General features: G+C 60.8%; 1 protein-coding gene across 3 annotated transcripts in view; it reads left to right on the top strand.

The window, feature by feature from the left end:
* LOC136383830 (epidermal growth factor receptor-like) overlaps window positions 1-17514 on the top strand; it is a 123243-nt gene extending 105729 nt beyond the window's left edge. For 2 of the 3 annotated variants that reach the window (XM_066353712.1, XM_066353710.1), the window contains exons 20-28: window positions 56-241; window positions 8024-8179; window positions 8971-9046; window positions 12296-12442; window positions 13899-13996; window positions 14210-14377; window positions 14747-14794; window positions 16008-16113; window positions 16835-17514. In XM_066353712.1, coding sequence (XP_066209809.1) covers window positions 56-241; window positions 8024-8179; window positions 8971-9046; window positions 12296-12442; window positions 13899-13996; window positions 14210-14377; window positions 14747-14794; window positions 16008-16113; window positions 16835-17196 — 1347 coding nt within the window. In that variant the 3' untranslated portion in view covers window positions 17197-17514. The remainder of the gene's footprint in view (window positions 1-55; window positions 242-8023; window positions 8180-8970; window positions 9047-12295; window positions 12443-13898; window positions 13997-14209; window positions 14378-14746; window positions 14795-16007; window positions 16114-16834) is intronic. The other variant, XM_066353711.1, reaches the window with a different exon arrangement.
* Window positions 17515-17780: the final 266 nt, after the last annotated feature.

Here is a 17780-nt window from a genome sequence, read left to right on the forward strand (position 1 = left end):
CCCCCCCCACCGTGGGCAGCCTCTCTGATGCCGTCCTCTCCTCTCGTCCGCCCAGGAAGCCTACGTGATGGCCAGCGTGGACAACCCGCACGTGTGCCGCCTGCTGGGCATCTGCCTGACCTCCACTGTCCAGCTCATCACGCAGCTCATGCCCTTCGGCTGCCTGCTGGACTACGTCCGCGAGCACAAGGACAACATCGGCTCCCAGTACCTGCTCAACTGGTGTGTGCAGATCGCCAAGGTAGGCCCGAGGTCCCCGCCCGGGGGTTGCCCGCCCCCCACCTCCGGGGACGGCGGTCACCGGGGACAGCCCCCCTTCCTCTCGGGTGACACTGAACTGTCGTCTGTCTCCCCTCCGTGCCCGCGCCATGGCGTCGACAGTCGAGTCATCCGGCTACGTTTGAGCAATTTCCTCTTTGTCAGACGGGTGCTGGGGACGGCGTGATGTCAGCGCTCTCACTGGTCTGGGGGGCTTTCTGCCGAGTGCTGCAGTGATTTGCAGGAGCCGAGATGTCTGTCCCCAGGTTGGGACTTGATTACCCGGCAGGCAAACCAGGCTGAGGCGAGGACTCGGTTGGCTGTGTGGACAGGGCCGGTGCTGGGTTCGAGTCCTGATGTGTGTGAGCTGGAGGGGACAAACAGCTGTTCCTGCTGCTTCGTGGGGCTCCGTCCCCGTCCCCTTGCCAACAGGCTTGATCCAGAGCGAGGGCTGGCAGTGTGGGGTGCAGGCAGGTGGCAGTGCAGACAGCAGTCAAGGCAGTGCAGACAGCGGGCAAGGGACAGTGTGGACAGCGGGCAGGGACAGTGAGCAGGGGGCAGTGCGGACAGCGGGCAAGGGACAGTGTGGACAGCAGGCAGGGACAGCAAGCAGGGGGCAGTGTGGACAGCGGGCAGGGGGCAGTGTGGACAGCGGGCAGGGGCAGTGCGGACAGCGGGGAGGGGGCAGTGTGGACAGCGGGCAGGGGCAGTGCGGACAGCGGGCAGGGGGCAGTGTGGACAGCGGGCAGGGGGCAGTGTGGACAGCGGGCAGGGGGCAGTGTGGACAGCGGGCAGGGGGCAGTGTGGACAGCGGGCAGGGGCAGTGCGGACAGCGGGCAGGGGCAGTGCGGACAGCGGGGAGGGGGCAGTGTGGACAGCGGGCAGGGGCAGTGCGGACAGCGGGCAGGGGGCAGTGAGGACAGTGGGCAGGGGGCAGTGTGGGCAGGGGGCAGTGCGGACAGCGGGCAGGGGGCAGTGCGGACAGTGGGCAGGGGACAGTGTGGGCAGGGGGCAGTGCGGACAGCGGGCAGGGGGCAGTGCGGACAGTGGGCAGGGGACAGTGTGGGCAGGGGGCAGTGCGGACAGCGGGCAGGGGGCAGTGCGGACAGTGGGCAGGGGACAGTGTGGGCAGGGGGCAGTGCGGACAGCGGGCAGGGGCAGTGTGGACAGCGGGCAGGGGGCAGGAGGCAGGGGGCAGTGTGGACAGCGGGCAGGGGGCAGTGCGGACAGCGGGCAGGGGGCAGTGCGGACAGCAGGCAGGGGGCAGTGTGGACAGGGGGCAGTGCGGACAGCGGGCAGGGGGCAGTGTGGGCAGCGGGCAGGGGGCAGTGTGGGCAGCGGGCAGGGGCAGTGCGGACAGCGGGCAGGGGGCAGTGTGGGCAGGGGGCAGTGTGGACAGCGGGCAGGGGGCAGTGTGGACAGCGGGCAGGGGGCAGTGTGGGCAGGGGGCAGTGTGGACAGCGGGCAGGGGGCAGTGCGGATAGCGGGCAGGGGGCAGTGTGGACAGCGGGCAGGGGGCAGTGCGGACAGCGGGTACAGGTCAGTGCGGGCAGGGGCCCCACCTGTGCGCCCAGGGCAGGAACAGAACCGTGAGCTAGGTCGTCAGCTGCTCATCTGGCCTCGGAAGGACTTCCCCTTTCATCTCCAGCCTGCCTGTCCGGGTCCCCAGGTCTGCGTTAGTCTGTGTCACCCAACGTGTCCATTCTGTTTCCTTCTGACTGTGGGCATGCTGTGGGCATGCTTCTCCTCCGTCACACCCAGGGATTTGTGGGTGGGCTCCCTCTCTGAGCCGACGTCAGGCATTGCCCCTCATCTCCCGGAGACGGCGGGCCGGGGTGTCGCCGGGTACACCAGGGGGCAGCCCACCCGCCAAGCCTCACCCACCCAGTCCCTCGTGTCTCACGTCACCGCCGGTCGATGGTGGCTGTCGCTTCTGCGCATCACTCCTGAGCCTGCCCTGAACTTGCCCGCCCGACGTCCCGCAGTCGTGGATGGGGGCTTATAGGACAAACAAAAGTGTGTGGGGGGCACTGCTCAGCTGGTCGCTGCCTGTGACACTAGGAGCTGTGCTTCTGCGTGACACGGGTTCTCCTCCCACCACTGAGGGTCGGGGACAGCTTGGCCCCACAGCGGGAGGCCCTCCGGGGAGAGCCCGACGGAGGCGTGTGGCTATGTTCCCACGCTGTGTGGTGCTCACGTCTCTGCTGCCACCACTGGGGTCCCCCTGCACCCCGGGACGGAGAACACTCCTTCTCTGATCTCCTCAATGCCCCGGTGCTCTTGTCAGGCTCATGGCCCGACCCCGGTCCCAGCAGAGGGGTCATGGCGTCCTTGTTAGGTGATGGTCTTGGGAGCTTGTGTGTGACCCCATAGAAGTCCTACAACTGCCGCCACAAACGACCACAAACATGCTGGCGGCCGCGGCAGAGGCTGGCTCCTTTGGTGTGAGTCCATAGTCAAGGTGTGAGTCCATAGTCAAGGTGTGAGTCCGTAGTCAAGGTGTGAGTCCGTAGTCAAGGTGTGAGTCCGTAGCCAAGGTGTGAGTCCGTAGTCAAGGTGTGAGTCCGTAGTCAAGGTGTCAGAGGGCCGTGCCCCAGCCCAGGCTGCAGGGGACAGCCCTTCATTCCTGCAGTCCCGCCTCCATCCTCACGTGGCCTTCATTTCTGCGTCTGTGTCCAGATCGCCCTCTCCGTTAAGAGACGCCAGTCCCCCCTGAATCCAGGGAGTTTTCGTCTCAAGGTCTTTAACCAATTAGATTTGCAAAGAACCTTAGGTTCCAGTGAAGTCACCCCCTGAAGTTGCAGGTAGATGTGGAATGTGGGGGACTTGCCTCACTTCTCCCCTCCCCCCACCTGGAAAGGGAGGGGATTTGTGCTGAGCAGGTTTGAGAATCTAGAGTGATTCCTGAAGTTTGCCTCCTGTCCTGACTCCCCAGCCCTCGTCCCTGGTCCCCGGGCCAGCATGTGTCACGGCCACCCTCCCAGGCAGTCTCTGTCACCTGGCTTTATTTTATTCTTAGCATTCTGTGGGAAGAGCTGGCATGTTCTCTTGTTGACTGGGGTTTGTGCCCGCCCAACCCCACCCCCACCCCCCGGGAGGTGAGCTCTACCTGAGTGGTGGTCCCACCCCCATCCCGGGACGGGGCTTCCAGAACTCAGCACACGATGTGCTCCCCCTGTCTGACTCCCGAGGCCCCGTTCACCAGCTAGTTAGCATTTCTCTCCAATTATTTAGTGTCATTCTGGCTAGATGAGCCCACCAATAAATCCCAAAATGTATGACGGTGACACAGTCACATCCTACAGTGTTCTGACCCAGATGAGCCCCTGGTCACTGCAGTTTGGAAACGTTGCTGCCACACCCTACCCCCCTGACCCCCCAGCCTCCCCCTCCCCACCAGAGAGACCACAGTCGCCTTGTTGCAAAGTCCTGCAATTAAATAAAGCCGTCGGGGCTGCGGTTCGCTAGCACGTCCCCACAGCTTTTGGACAGAGAGCTTTCTTGTCACCTGACCCGGACTGAGATCTCACAGAGTGGAGTTTTCAGACACAGGACGGAAGTGTGGGGTCCCAGGGCGCTGGGCCTGGTCAGATTTGAAGACAGCGATCAGAGGAGGGAGAAGGTCTCAGAGAGACGCTTATGTCCGTCTGGCCCTCGTGCTCCGATCTGCCACTTGATGGGCACCAAGCTCAGCCTAGTTCAGTCGGTGAGACGGAACTGAATCAGGACGCATTTTCCCAGCGCGCTGCACTGTGGGGGCAGCCGAGGCACGGGTGTTGACGCAGCGTGCCGAGGCACCGAGCTACCAGGCAGCACACTCGGGATCTGACGCCAGGCAGCCTTGCTCCCGTCCCCACACGGCGGGACGTTTGCGCCACACCGCCTCTTGTCTGGGGGGGGATGTTCTGACCCTGTCCTGCCTCTTCTGAGGACAGGGCTCAGCGCTGGGTGAGCCGAGCTCTCGTCGTGACTTCCACCAGAAGCGGCTACCAACCTGTCCACTCCCTGCCTCCCACCGTTTCCAAATCCGCTAAGCCAGGGCCCACGCCCCGATGTTTCCACGGGGTGGTTTATCTCTCTCGGGATCCTTCCTCCCAAGAGCCGTGGGCTGCAGCAGCCCCTGGGAAAACAGAGCCTGTTTGTACGTGGCCACGCAGAAAAATCTTTCCCGCCGTGGGAGGCACATGGCCGGGCTGCTCCGGCCTGCGGAGGGTCTGGGTTGGCTCTTCGGTGTTTCAGAACCCATCCTAGCCGTCCTGTAGTCATTAACACAAATAAACACGTTAAATGGGAGTGAGGAGGCTCTCGGGTCAGGAAATGAGTTTCCCAGGAGGCTCCACGGAGGCCCCGGCTGGTGCTGCTTCCTGTGGAGTCTCCGCTGAGATTCTCCTGAGAGTTCACCAGCCGTAGGGCCGGCTCTTATCTTCGGGGACTGGTTAAACTGTAACCCTGCCGGGCACGGAGGTGGCCTTTCAAAGTGCCTCCCCAGTGTGGGACAGAGACCGATGGATCTAGTTTTATCTTGAGTTCAAACGCGTCTAATCTCCTTGTCCCCAAGTTATCTCTGATTGAGACCCCCCCTTCTGGCCGATTAGCTGTGGGCTCCGGAGCACGGAAACTGCCCTTTCGTCCCTTTTCCCAGGCCTGCTTCTGAGAAAACGTCAGGACCCACCCCACTCGTCCTGGTCCTTTAAAGGACTGCTGGGGGGGGGGGGGGGGACACGGGGCTGGGAGGGGCTCGGTGCCGTGCACGCGGGTCACACAGCGGCAGGGACTTGCTCAGAGGCGCAGGGCCAGAGGGCTGGCCAGGCCAGGCCGGGCCGGGCGTTAGTGTATGTTCTGGTTTTCTTTACGCCCCAAGCAGCCCTTCGGGACGGCAGGAGAGTCTGTCTGCCTTGGAAGCCCCTGCAGGAAGTTGAGGACAGGGTCCCCGTGGTGGTCGTGGGGACTCAGAGGACTCAGTCTGTGAAGCAGCCTCCCAGCCCCTGGACCTCCTGGGTCAGCTCTCAGGGCCGTCTCCTGTGCCCGCCAGGACCTTCTAGAAGAGCCTCGCAATGCCTGACCCCTCACGAGGGCTCCACACCGCCAGCCGCGGTGACCATTTATCCTTCCCTTCTTCAACAAACGTCTGTAAACACGTGGCCAGTGCGCTGGCTTCTCTGGGAGGCATGCAGAGGGGTGGGGGTGAGGGTGAGTGACAGTCAGAGGACGGGTCTAATGAGTTCATGAACAAAGTGCCGTGAAATTTCAATCAGAGGAGAGGGAGCCTGCGCCCTGTGTGTAGGGTCGGGGGGGGGGGGGGTGATTATTACTGTATGTACGTGTAACAACACCTGTACAAGACCTGCCACAGGGGCGTCTTCAAGAAACGTGTGCTGAAGCAGTGAATGAGGCACTAGCTAGAGATAGTAAACGAGAGAGAGAAAGAGAGAGAGAGACAAAGAGAGAAGAAGGAGGAAGAAGAGGGGGAAGGGAGAAGGAGGAGGAAGAAGAGGAGAAGGAGGAAGGAGGAAGGAGAGAGAAATGAGAGAACACGGAGTCAATACAGACGTTGGAACTAACCAGGCAAGAGGCCAAGCATAACAAACCCCTTTCTGAACGGGCCAGTCCCGTCGTATTGAATAAGAGCCTTACTCTGTCGTAAGAGACGGGCACCCAGCACAAATCACAGTCGGGTCCCAGGGCTCAAAGGGGAGACGGAAGCCCATGAAAGCAACCCAGGGACGGGGCTCCCTGGATAGCTGACAGGGAGCGGTGAATCAGCCCTCTGTTCAGAAGCATTTTCTCGCCCTGGCCAGTGGCTCAGTGAATAGAGCATCGGCCCGGCATATGGACGCCCCAGGTTCACATCAGGGCACATAGGAGAAGTGAACATCTGCTTCCTCCCTCCCCGCCCCTTTCTCTTCCTTCTCTCCTTTTTCTCCTCCTGCAGCCAGTGGCCCCATTGGTTTGAGTGTGGGGCCCAGGTGCTGAGGATAGCTCAGTTGGTCCAAACACATTGGCCTCAGGTGCCAAAAATAGCCTGGTAGTCTAGCATCGGCCCTAGATGGGGATTACCGGGGGGGCATGCAGGGGTCTGCCTCACTATCTCTCTATCTCCCCTTCTCTCACCTAAAAGAAAAAGCAGCATTTTGCATTTTCTCAGCTCCCACCCCTTCCCTGTCCCTCTCTGCACGTCATTCCCAACCAGTAACTCCCAGCACGGACACACTGGTCCAGAGAAGCTTCCCGATGAGTAGACGTGTGCCCCGTTAATCTTACTTCCTGGCACCCGAGGAGTCTTCGAAAGGGAAGCATTGAAATCAAACAGTATTTTTAATTGCCGAACGTTGGTTCAGGAGCTCTCTGGGAAATGCCAGGGGAGAAGGGAGACATGGGAACCAAGCACATTTCTTCCCCCATGAAAAGAAAATCAGTAAAGTCCTCAAAAAAGTAAATAAATAAATGAAAGACTAATTCCCGGTGTCAGCTTTATAGATTCTAGTTTCCTAGGATGGCTAGTTTGGCTCTAAAGATAAACTTTTAAACTTCATTCTGATATGACAAGCTAACTGATCATTTTCACCTAATAGCTATACAAAAGGAGGCAAAAGATTTGCCAGAAAAAGGGGTGGGGGTGGGGGGGGGGGGTGCCCTCCCTGCCGTTGCGCTCAGTGGGGACCCCCCGCAGCTTCCCACAAGCCAGAGAGGAAAGAGCCGGTCAAACCCATCGGGGCCCATTTCCTGCCTCGGGCGGCATTCCTGTGGTGCCCGCTCCGTGCGGGAGCGTGTGCGGGTATGGGCTCTGAAGGCGGTGGGCGCTGTCCCCTGCCGGGGCTGGAGAGAGGAGGGTGCATTTAGGGGTAAGCGGTAGGTGCCTGCAGAGCTGGACCCTGCCCACCACGGCCTGTCCCGCCTGCCACCGGGCGCTGCACGGAGGGGAGGGCTGCCCGCTCGTGGCCACAGCCCGGAGCTCAGCGGGACTTCAGGGAGCTTGGGTCAGGGAGGCAGGCGTGGAGCAAGTCAGAGAAGAGGCCGGGAGGGACCCTGCCTGCCCGCCGGGAGGAAGTGCGCGTGACAGACCCCAAGAGGGCCGTGGGCAAGGGCCGGGGTGCAGGGGGTCACAGCCCCAGGAATTGGTTACGTGTCGGGCGGGCACGGCGCCCGGTGCCCGTCAGCCCTGTTTCCTGCTCTCTCCCACCACGGTGACTCTGCCCTCTGCAGAACTGCGGGGGCGGCCGGCGGGGGGCGGGGCGGCCGGGCGGGGGGCGGGGCGGCCGGGCGGGGGGGGGGGGGGCGGCGGCCGGGGGGGGGCGGGGCGGCCGGGCGGGGGGCGGGGCGGGGGGGGGGGGGGGGGGGGGCGGCGGCCGGGGGGGGGGGCGGGGCGGCCGGGCGGGGGGGGGGGCGGGGCGGCGGCCGGGGGGGGGGGGGGGGCGGCGGGGCGGCCGGGCGGCGGGGGGGGGCGGCCGGGCGGGGGGGGGGCGGCGGGGGGCGGGGCGGCCAGGCGGGGGCGGGGCGGGGGGCGGGGGGCGGGGCGGCCGGGCGGGGCAGCACCTTGTAGAAGCGAGTTCAGTAGCCGCGTGGTGCCCGGTGGACCTTCTGCAGGGGCAGCGCATGGGGAGGGCCGGTGAGCCGACCGGGGCGCAGCCCGAGGGCGGAGCTCCCACTCTGGCCGGGACTGTCCACTCCCGCTGGGTTCACCTGGGTCTGACACTTGGGTCATTGGGTGGGGAAGCGTGAGCTCATCCGCAGCTGGTGGTGGTCACTGCGCGGCCCCGTGTTCCAGGGCATGAGCTACCTGGAAGACCGGCGCCTGGTGCACCGGGACCTGGCGGCCAGGAACGTCCTGGTGAAGACGCCGCAGCACGTCAAGATCACCGACTTCGGGCTGGCCAAGCTGCTGGGCGCCGAGGAGAAGGAATACCACGCGGAAGGAGGGAAGGTGAGGAGCCGGCTGGGGACCAGCAGCGTGGTCCTGCCAGCCGGCTAGCTGGCGTGGGAGACGTTCTGGGGGACGTGACGGTCACTGCCACCGACACCTGGGTCCGGCGAGGGTCCGCTCCTGTCCGTGCCGGCCGGGTGGCTTGGGAGCAGGATTTGCCAGGAGGGTAAGATGTCTCTGGTGCATCCAGAGACAAAGGAGCGGTGAACGTGAGTTCAGCCCTACCTCCCGGTTAGCCATGGTGAGATGTATGTCATCCACCCGCTGCAGGAGAAGGCGCCCCTCAGAAAGACAGCTGGGACGTGTCACAGCTGATGGTGGCACCCTGCTGTCGAGAGCATGTCCGATAGACGGGAAGCTCCCAGAGTCGTTCCGAGAGCTCCCGAGGGTCTCTGTGTCCTACACGGGGCCTCCAGCCGGGGTGGGATCTGTGCCCTCCGCTTGGGCCAGTTTGAGGGCTCTCCCAGGGACTGTCCCCTGGCAGGGAAGTATCCCAGTTCTCCTGTTGGGCCTTCCAGAATGCTCTGGATCCGCTGTACCCTTCTTGAATGTCACTCTGGCTGCATGGCCCCCACCAAACACCCACAAACGCAGGGTGGATAGGACCACGGGGCACCAGCAGGGCCCCCAGCCGCTAACACCTGTGCCCAGGGCCTGACCACACAGCCAGCCAGGACGGGTGGCCTGGCTTCCCACGTTGGTCACTCTTGATTTGTCCCGGCCAGACTGAGTGTTTCTCAGCAGAGGGAAGCCCGTCGCTTTCTCACTGCTGTCTCTCTCATCATCCCAAGGTGCCTATCAAGTGGATGGCTTTGGAGTCTATTCTGCACCGAATTTATACCCACCAAAGTGACGTCTGGAGCTATGGTGAGTCCACCTCCCGCTGCTGATGACTCTGTCCTGGGGCTGAACTGGTCCGTGTTGTTTGCCGACTGACATCTCATGCTGCTCTGCCCGTCCAAGTGTTTTTCGTCCAAGGCAGTGACTAATGGGCGATAGAACAGCTGCTGTCTGTCTGTTTTATGGAGGAAACAAGACACAGGAAATTGAGTCTGACTACCACACTAAGTATCCCTGGCGACCGGGGAACTCGTCCCACGGGGAGCGTGGGGGAGAGAGGGAGATGCCCGAATGCCCAAAATCAAACCAAACTCGGCCTCTTGCCGTGAACGTGAAGCGAACCAAAAAAGGGAGACCACAGATGAGGCCCCCCGGGGACGAGTGTCCAGGAGAGAAATGAGGTTCCGTGACGGACGAGCTCGGGCACTCGTATACCCTGGGGCGTGTGGGGGTGACCTCCGTGTCCCAGCAAACGGCTTTGCAGAAGTGCCCTGGGAGGCCGTGCCGTCTGGACGGCAGGAGGAAAGGGAGCCTGTTAGTGCTTCCAGACCGCCTCAGGCTCCCATGCCCCCTCCCCCTGCCGACCCCAGGGTCCCCTGCACAGGCCTGCGCCCCGTCCTCGCCCTCCCTGCCTCTCCACAAGGGCCCTCCAGAGCCTACGAGAGCCCGCCTTTCTAAGGTGTCACTGACGCGCGTTTTGGCTGACTGCTCCATGGGGCACGTTCACCGCGGTGACCGCACCCTGGCCCCGCCAGTCACCCAGCCATCTGCCGCAGGGCTGCGGACACCTCGTCTGCTGTGGTTCCGTGTGACCTGTCGGCCTGTCCCCAGCGAGGAGAACGCCAGTGAAAGGGATTTCCAAGAGGGATCTAGTCATTAGCACGAACACAGAATCACTCGGGCGTCCTCATCCTTCCAATATTTTTTTTTTCACATCATTAACGTCCTGCTTTTCCAAATGTATTATATATTTATTTAATTTATTTGTTTATTTTGTATTTTTCTGAAGTGAGAAGGGGGGTGGCAGACAGACTCCCGCATGCCCCTGACTGGGATCCACCCGGCATACCCACCAGGGGGCAATGCTCTGCCCATCTGGAGCATCGCTCTGTTGCAACCAGAGCCACTCTAGCGCCTGAGGCAGAGGCCACAGAACCATCCCCAGCGCCCGGGCCATCTTTGCTCCAATGGAGCCTTGGCTGTGAGAGGGGAAGAGAGAGACAGAGAGGAAGGAGAGGGGGAGGGGTGGAGAAGCAGATGGGCGCTTCTGCTGTGTGCCCTGGCCGGGAATCGAACCCGGGACTTCCACACGCCATGCCGATGCTCTACCGCTGAGCCAACCAGCCAGGGCTCCATATGTATTTTTTTTTAATGTCCCTGGTCTTTGTTTCTTTGGCTGGAAAGCCAGCCTTACAAAAGCAGAGCCCTATGTGAGTGAATGAGTGGAATTTCACGTCCTGAATGGAGCTGCTCGGAATTACTGAGCAGGATAAAGAAGTGAAGCTCTTCTGATGCCTCCTCACGTCCAGTCCCTTTCCAGAGAAGTGTACCCCCCACGACGGGTGGAAAGAAGCGCCCAGCGCCATCTCTGTGGACCCCCCGTGGGTCTCCTGGCTTCCTGTGTTGTGCACACTCATCTCATGTCTGAACGGGCAGAACGCATGTTCAATAACCCGATCAGGCATTCCCTCTCTGCACCCCGTCAGCACGTGCTAACACAATCCGACCCCCAACCGTGATCAGAGAGGTGGCTCGTGACTGGTCTGGCGCCTCCCGCCGTCCCTACGTCACATGCTGCGCGTCCTGGTGTCCCGCCCGGTCCCCCGCACTCCAGCCAGCCTCTGCCTGCCCGCCGCTCACCCTGCGTCCAGTCACTGAACCCTCTTCAGTTCTCTGACTTAATAACACCGCTGTCACGATGGTAGCCGGTGTCAGAACATCAGCATCACGAGCGTGGCCCCGCGTTTTCCGTCTGCGGTGGAAACGGTGTTGTCCGTGATCAAAACCCGCCGTGCACTGGACTTTGTGAGGTCATGAGCCTGGATTTTTTTTTTTCTTTTTCTAGTTTGAAAGACATAGCTTGTCACTTCACGCTCTGGTCCCCCAGTCAGGGCAACAAAATATCTGAGTAAATTAGGGACCGATGGAGCTCCACTCAGGAGCCAGAAGGGACAGAGCGTGCGTACCACCGTCCGGCCCGTCTCCCGACCACAGCCAGGTGCACACAGTAGGTACACACACCCTCTTTTCCACCATTCGTTCCAGACTCTGAAAAGCTCACTTTCCCACGGGCACAACAGGTGCGACATCCATACCTCGTTCAACGAGAACTCATTGGCCTCCCCAGTCTGGAAATACGATGGCCTTTTCTGTCACAGAGTCCGTGGGGACCGAGTGGCAGGAGAGGACAGAAGGGTCTCTGGTCCGGCCCCTGGGCCACTGCTTTTCTTCATTTTCCAGCCCTGCCTTCTCTGTGTTCAGTCAGGGCATGGGTGGCCTCTGGAAGTCCCAGCAGAGCTGTGGCACTCTGTGTCTAGTAGCCAACTCAAAAGAAAAAAAAAAAAAAGGAAGAAAAGAAAAGAAATGGGTCATCAGGCTGATTGGAGACCGGGACAATTCCCTTCCCAGTTCCTGGGTCTGATCCCTCCCTCTCTGTCTGGAGAGCCGGACTCGGTCCCACTGAGGTCCGTGCTAGTGGCTCCCCCGGGCACCTTCGCTGTCCAGGTGGGGACAGGCCCCCTGAGGCGGGCGTTGTCTCAGGAGCAGAGAATGCAGGTGCAGAGGCAAGGAGGTGGGAGACCCTCCGACCTGGGGGACCCTCAGACCTGGGGGACCCTCCGACCTGGGGCAGGGCCTGAAAACCGCGCCCATCCTAAAGTGACTGGCTTCGCTCTTTTTTTTTTTTCTTTTTTTCAAATCACAGTGATTGATTCTGAAACAAAAAATATAGGTGTTTCTGTGTATCAAAGGAACGTAGGAGGATTTTGCTTCTAATCTTCCTTTTTCTTTCGTTAAGAACACCCAGTTTATAACCTTGCTTGTAATCTCCACTGTTTCTTACTCTAAGTCGCTGAGGGCTGCCGTCTGAGTGTGTCCTTCCCACAACTATGGGTTGCTGCTTCTCATCTCTCTCCCTTCCTGTCTGTCTGCCCCGGTCTGTCTGTCTGTCTCTCTCTCTCTCTCAAAAAAAAAGAGAGAGAAACAGTGTCAACAATGATGAGTAAGGACAAGGTGTTGTGATTGCTGACTCATAAAACGACGACTTGATCTTCTCAGGAGTCACCGTCTGGGAGCTGATGACCTTTGGCTCCAAGCCTTACGACGGAATCCCGGCGAGCGAGATCTCCACCATCCTGGAGAAAGGAGAGCGCCTCCCGCAGCCGCCCATCTGCACCATCGACGTCTACATGATCATGGTCAAGTGTGAGTGACCACGGTGGCCCTCCCCCTCCGTCGCCGGACCTCAGCAGGACTCTCTGAGCCTGGACAGGCAGCGCGGCCCTCGGCCAAACCGTGGAGACCTCTGAGTCCCTGAGGGGGCGGGGGGCGGGGTGGGGGATGAGGTCACATTCTTCACGGCAGCCACTCGAGTCCAGAGACATCTGTCTGTCACCCCCCTCGCTCGTGCCTCGGGAGGCGTGAGCTTGACTCACCGCACACGCTGTGACCTGACATTGGCCCACGGCTGCAAGCCGACCCGTTAATAACTTCCAGGTCCTCCGTAAGCCCTTGCACCCAAACACTCCGCTGCGGAGTTGCTCAATGAAAAACCCGCCTCCCGTTTCGAGGTCTGTTACCAGAGAGACTGAATGTTTTCAAGTGCCTCGTCACGAGTCACCGCATGAGGCTCCTAGAGTCAACATTTCTGCTTTGATTTAAATCTTCCCAGCGGTGGATTTATGGGAGGTCCCGCTGCAGGGTCGCAAGCAAGACCTGGTGATCCCAGCCGGAGGGCAGGGCGCTGTCCCTGTAGCCCAGGGCCAGGGAGGGCAGGGCGCTGTCCCTGTAGCCCAGGGCCAGGGAGGGCAGGACGCTGTCCCTGTAGCCCAGGGCCAAGCTCTGTGGGCCCTGAAGGTGACATGACGTGTGTGCCAAGCATTTTATTTACCCAGGAAGGGAAGGCAGGGACCGTGGGGCAAAGTCAACGTAAACACGAACGCCTCTCTGAACTCGAAACCACAGAGGTCATCTGGTTGGACTTCCTTGTTTGGGGCTGAGGAAGCCGGGCCGCTGAGGGGTTGCATGATTTGTCTGAGGTCACCTCGCAGTCGGGCCCAAAATAGCCCGACATCCTGCCGATAGGAAATAAATGTGAGTCCCCGAGAGGCACGAGGACATCTAGTTCATAGCCACCCCCTTTCGGGCTGGTCAGCCCAGGGCCGGATCATTGTGTCACCAACAAAAGTGCCCTCACATCAGGGTGGGGACTTCCCACACCCCCAGGTCCTTAAAGGAAGTCCCTAAGTTTCTCTCAACAGGATCTGGGTTCAGGCTGGCAGGGTGGCCGAGTGGATGCACACCAGGGTGACTGTCCAGTGAGGGCTTTGAGAGCCCGGGCACCAGGACACCCACAGCCAGAGCAGGTCATAAAAAGCCATGAGAAGGATAAGGCTGCCGGGTCACTGCCGGTGACAACGCCAGGGTGCTGTCCCTTGGAGGAGCCGAGGACGCGAGCGTCACTCTGGTTCAGACACGTCGTGTGATCGTGCGCTTTACACGAATCAGAGAGCGCTCGTTGGCCAAAGACTGGGAAGGCCGCTGTGTCTGTCTCGAAGGACCTCACGCTGAGTGCTGTCCTTCGGCCACGCCATCTGGACCGTTCCTTGCAGGGTTCTAATTGTAGCTTTTTTATTTATTTTTTTCCTCCTTCCTGGTGCAGGCTGGATGATAGATGCAGATAGTCGCCCCAAATTCCGTGAGCTGATCCTAGAATTCACCAAAATGGCCCGAGACCCCCAGCGCTACCTTGTCATCCAGGTACCGGATCCCAGTCTCTGCGGCCAGTCCCCTCAGGAAAAGTCCGTCGTGAGCACCAGGCGTCACTGCCCCCCCACTCCCCCACCCCACCCCCCCGCCCCAGGCCACGCCCTTCGGTCCCCGTGCATGAGAGCTAACCTTGGTGAAGGCACAGGCCAGACGGAGAACACAGTGCCGTTCAGTTAAGGTGCCCCCCGGCCCCCTCTGCCCTAGGGGGACGAGAGAATGCACCTGCCCAGCCCCACAGACTCCAATTTCTACCGCGCCCTGATGGACGAAGAGGACATGGAGGACGTGGTGGACGCGGATGAGTACCTGGTCCCCCAGCACGGCTTCTTCCACAGCCCCGCCACCTCGCGGACGCCCCTCCTGAGCTCCCTGGTAAGAGCCCGCGCTCTTTCTTCCGGCGTCTGCCGGTGTGGACGGCTTGGGTTCCGGAGAGAGCGACACCCACCCAGCGGCACTCGGCCGGAGAGACCCAGGGCTGGCTTCCAGCCAGGCGGGGAGGAGTCAGCGACGTGTGCTGCCGTCCCTCCTGGGTGGCGGGGCCCCGATCGTCCTCTTTGCGGGTTCGATAAAGGAATGGCCTGAAACCGGAGCTACGCCTGGTTTTCCCCAGGCCAGGAGCGGGCGAAGAGGGAACTGAGCCCCTCTAACCGTGCCCACTTGGCGAGACGCACCTCGCGCAGCTGGCCGGGGAGACGGGCGGGGACGGACAAGCGTCCCATCACGTCTTCCGTTCCTTTTCAGAGCGCCACCAGCAACGACTCCGCCGTGGCTTGCATCGACAGGAACGGGGTACGTGCGGACACCCAGCGGCAGCCCTGTCCTGACGCCGTGGCTCCGTGAAGCACGTGAAACGCCCGCATCGGCCGGGGAGTCCTGTGGTCCTGGCTGGGCTGTTTCCTCCCTGCGTGGTTCCCTGACCCCTGCCCTGCAGCCCACAATGAGCTGTTAGTCCCTGTGGTGCCATTTAGAATGTGGCTCCCGGACCAGCAGCCGTGGTGTCACCTGGTGACAAAGGCAGATTGTGGGGCCCTCGCCCCAGACCTAGGAAGCAGGATCCCTGGGGGTGGCCCCCAGCCCCCCAGGACCTGATGTTTGCCGGCGTGAAGCCTTGAACTAGACCCCCCCACTTACCAGTGTGGAAGCCGCTAGCCCCATGTGGCCACTGACATCTGCATTTTCATCAGTTAAAATTAGATACAGCCTGACCTGTGGTGGTGCAGTGGATAAAGTGTAGACCTGGAAATGCTGAGGTCGCTGGTTCGAAACCCTGGGCTTGCCTGGTCAAGGCACATATGGGAGTTGATGCTTCCAGCTCCTCCACACCTCCTCTCTCTGTCTCTCTCTCTCTATATCCCTCTCTGTCTCTCTCTTTCCCCCTCTAAAATGAAGAAATAAAATTTTAAAAAAAATTAGATACCATTGGCCCTGGCCGGTTGGCTCAGCAGTAGAGCATCGGCCTGGTGTGCAGGAGTCCCAGGTTTGATTCCCGGCCAGGGCACACAGGAGAAGCGCCCATCTGCTTCTCCACCCCTCCCTCTTTCCTTCCTCTCTGTCTCTCTCTTCCCCTCCTGCAGCCAAGGCTCCATTGGAGCAAAGATGGCCTGGGCACTGAGGATGGCTCTGTGGCCTCTGCCTCAGGCGCTAGAGTGGCTCTGGATGTAACAGAGCAATGCCCCAGATGGGCAGAGCGTCGCCCCCTGGTGGGCAGAGCGACGCCCCTGGTGGGCATGCCGGGTGGATCCCGGTCGGGCGCATACGGGAGTCTGTCTGACTGTCTCTCCCCGTTTCCAGCTTCAGAAAAATGAAAATATATATATATATAAAATAATAAATAAAAATAAAACAAAAAACAAAAAAAAATTAGATACCATTATAAAGTTCAGTTCCTCGCACGCGTGGCTAGCAGCATCGTGACGAGACCTCAGGCAGCCATCCTCCATGGCGCAGTCTCGGTGGCCCTGACTAACGTGACCTTGCCTCATTGTTGTGTTCCCCCCCCCAGCAGAGCTGTCCCCTCAAAGAAGAAAGCTTCCTGCAGCGGTACAGCTCGGACCCCACCGGCGCCCTGACGGAGGACAGCATCAGTGACACCTTCCTCCCAGCGCCAGGTGAGTGGCTCGCCGGGGAGCAGCCGTGCCCGCAGCCTCCCACCCAGCAGCCGCCAGCCCCCAGCCCCGCCGCCCTGGCCTGCGGCCTCCCTCCGGCCAGTCTGGAGGTGGGGACGGTGACCATTTGCAGACACGGTGAAGGGAGGGGGAGACAGATACACGCAGCACGGCACACGGGGGCTTTGCTGGAGTTTGCTTTCTGGAATGAATCTGCAGATTTTCTAGGCTTTGAAGCAGACAGCTGAGATCCACGAGTGTGAATATGTGAGAGCATGAGCATTGTGTGTGTCTGTGTGTGTGTGTGTGTGTGTGTGTGTGTGTGTATGAGACAGAGAGAAAGAGAGAGAGAGAGAGAGAGACAGATTCGATCTCCACTTTCTCTCCTGGCTCCACTCTTTGCCTGTAAACCATGTATTTTCTGACCTAAGCTCTGTCCCCATAGACCACACCCCCCACACACCTGCATACACCCCCCCCACACACCCCTTCAAGGCAGGCTGTCCACTAAGAACGTTAAAGAGGCGAGAAATGAGTGTGCCTGTTGCTTTAAGGACGGAGATGGACACACTTCGTTTGCACCAAGAGCGAGACAGCCGTCCCCCCCCCCCAGGGTCCGCCGCCCTCTGCCATCGGTCGCCCCATTGACCGGGTTCAGAGAGAGCCGTGGAGCTCGGCCTGTACGACGCTTTGCCGATCACCTCTGATTTCTTTTCCGTTTCAGAATACATAAACCAGTCGGCGCCCAAAAGGCCCGCGGGCTCCGTCCAGAACCCCGTCTATCACAATCAGCCCCTCAGCCCGGCTCCCGGCCACGACCCCCACTACCAGAACCCCCACAGCCACGCCGTGGACAACCCGGAGTATCTCAACGCCCCCCACCCGGCCGGGCTCAGCAGTGGCCCCGGCGGCCCCACCCTCCGGGCGCAGAAGGGCGGCCACCAGATGAACCTGGACAACCCCGACTACCAGCAGGACTTCTTTCCCAAGGAGGCCACGTCCAACGGCCTCTTCAAGGGCCCGACAGCCGAGAACGCAGACTACCTGAGGGTCGGCCCGCCCAGCAGCGAGTTCATTGGCGCATGACCTCGGGGGACGCGGCGGCCGTGACAATTCCAGACTTCTCCGGCCCCTGGGACCAAGCCACGGCAGCTCCTCCAAGCCTGAGAGCCACCTCCACCCCGCTCCTGGCCCTCTGGGGACCGGTTGGGCCACATTCGCTCTGATCGGCCCATCTTTCAGCCAGGAAGCGCCTCCTCCTCCTCCTCCTCGGATGTCCTTTGAGAAGATGCAGGGACATCCCTTTGTCTTCAAACTATGATGAGGCTTCCGCAGGAAACAAGCAGAAAAGAATGTTTGTTGTCCGTCTGGGCAGAAGTTCACCTGTTAGCGAGGTATATATGAGGTGGGGGAAAAAAAACAAAACTACATAGAGACAAGGAGGTTTATTGCTGGGGTCCCACGGGGTGTTCCGGATTGCCATGATCGGTTTCGCTCTGCACGTGCTCCTCCGATGAGGAGGAAGCTCGCCCACACACGGCACACGCCACACTGCGTTGATGGGGCCCAGCTGGGACCAAGAAGCAAGAGCCAGGGTTCCGGCCAGCACGGGATCCCACCAGCTCTGCTTCAAGACTCTCCTGCCCCTGCCAGATTCTTGGGGACCAGAC

This window comes from Saccopteryx leptura, chromosome 12, assembly GCF_036850995.1.
Source record: "Saccopteryx leptura isolate mSacLep1 chromosome 12, mSacLep1_pri_phased_curated, whole genome shotgun sequence".
NCBI lineage: Eukaryota > Metazoa > Chordata > Mammalia > Chiroptera > Emballonuridae > Saccopteryx > Saccopteryx leptura.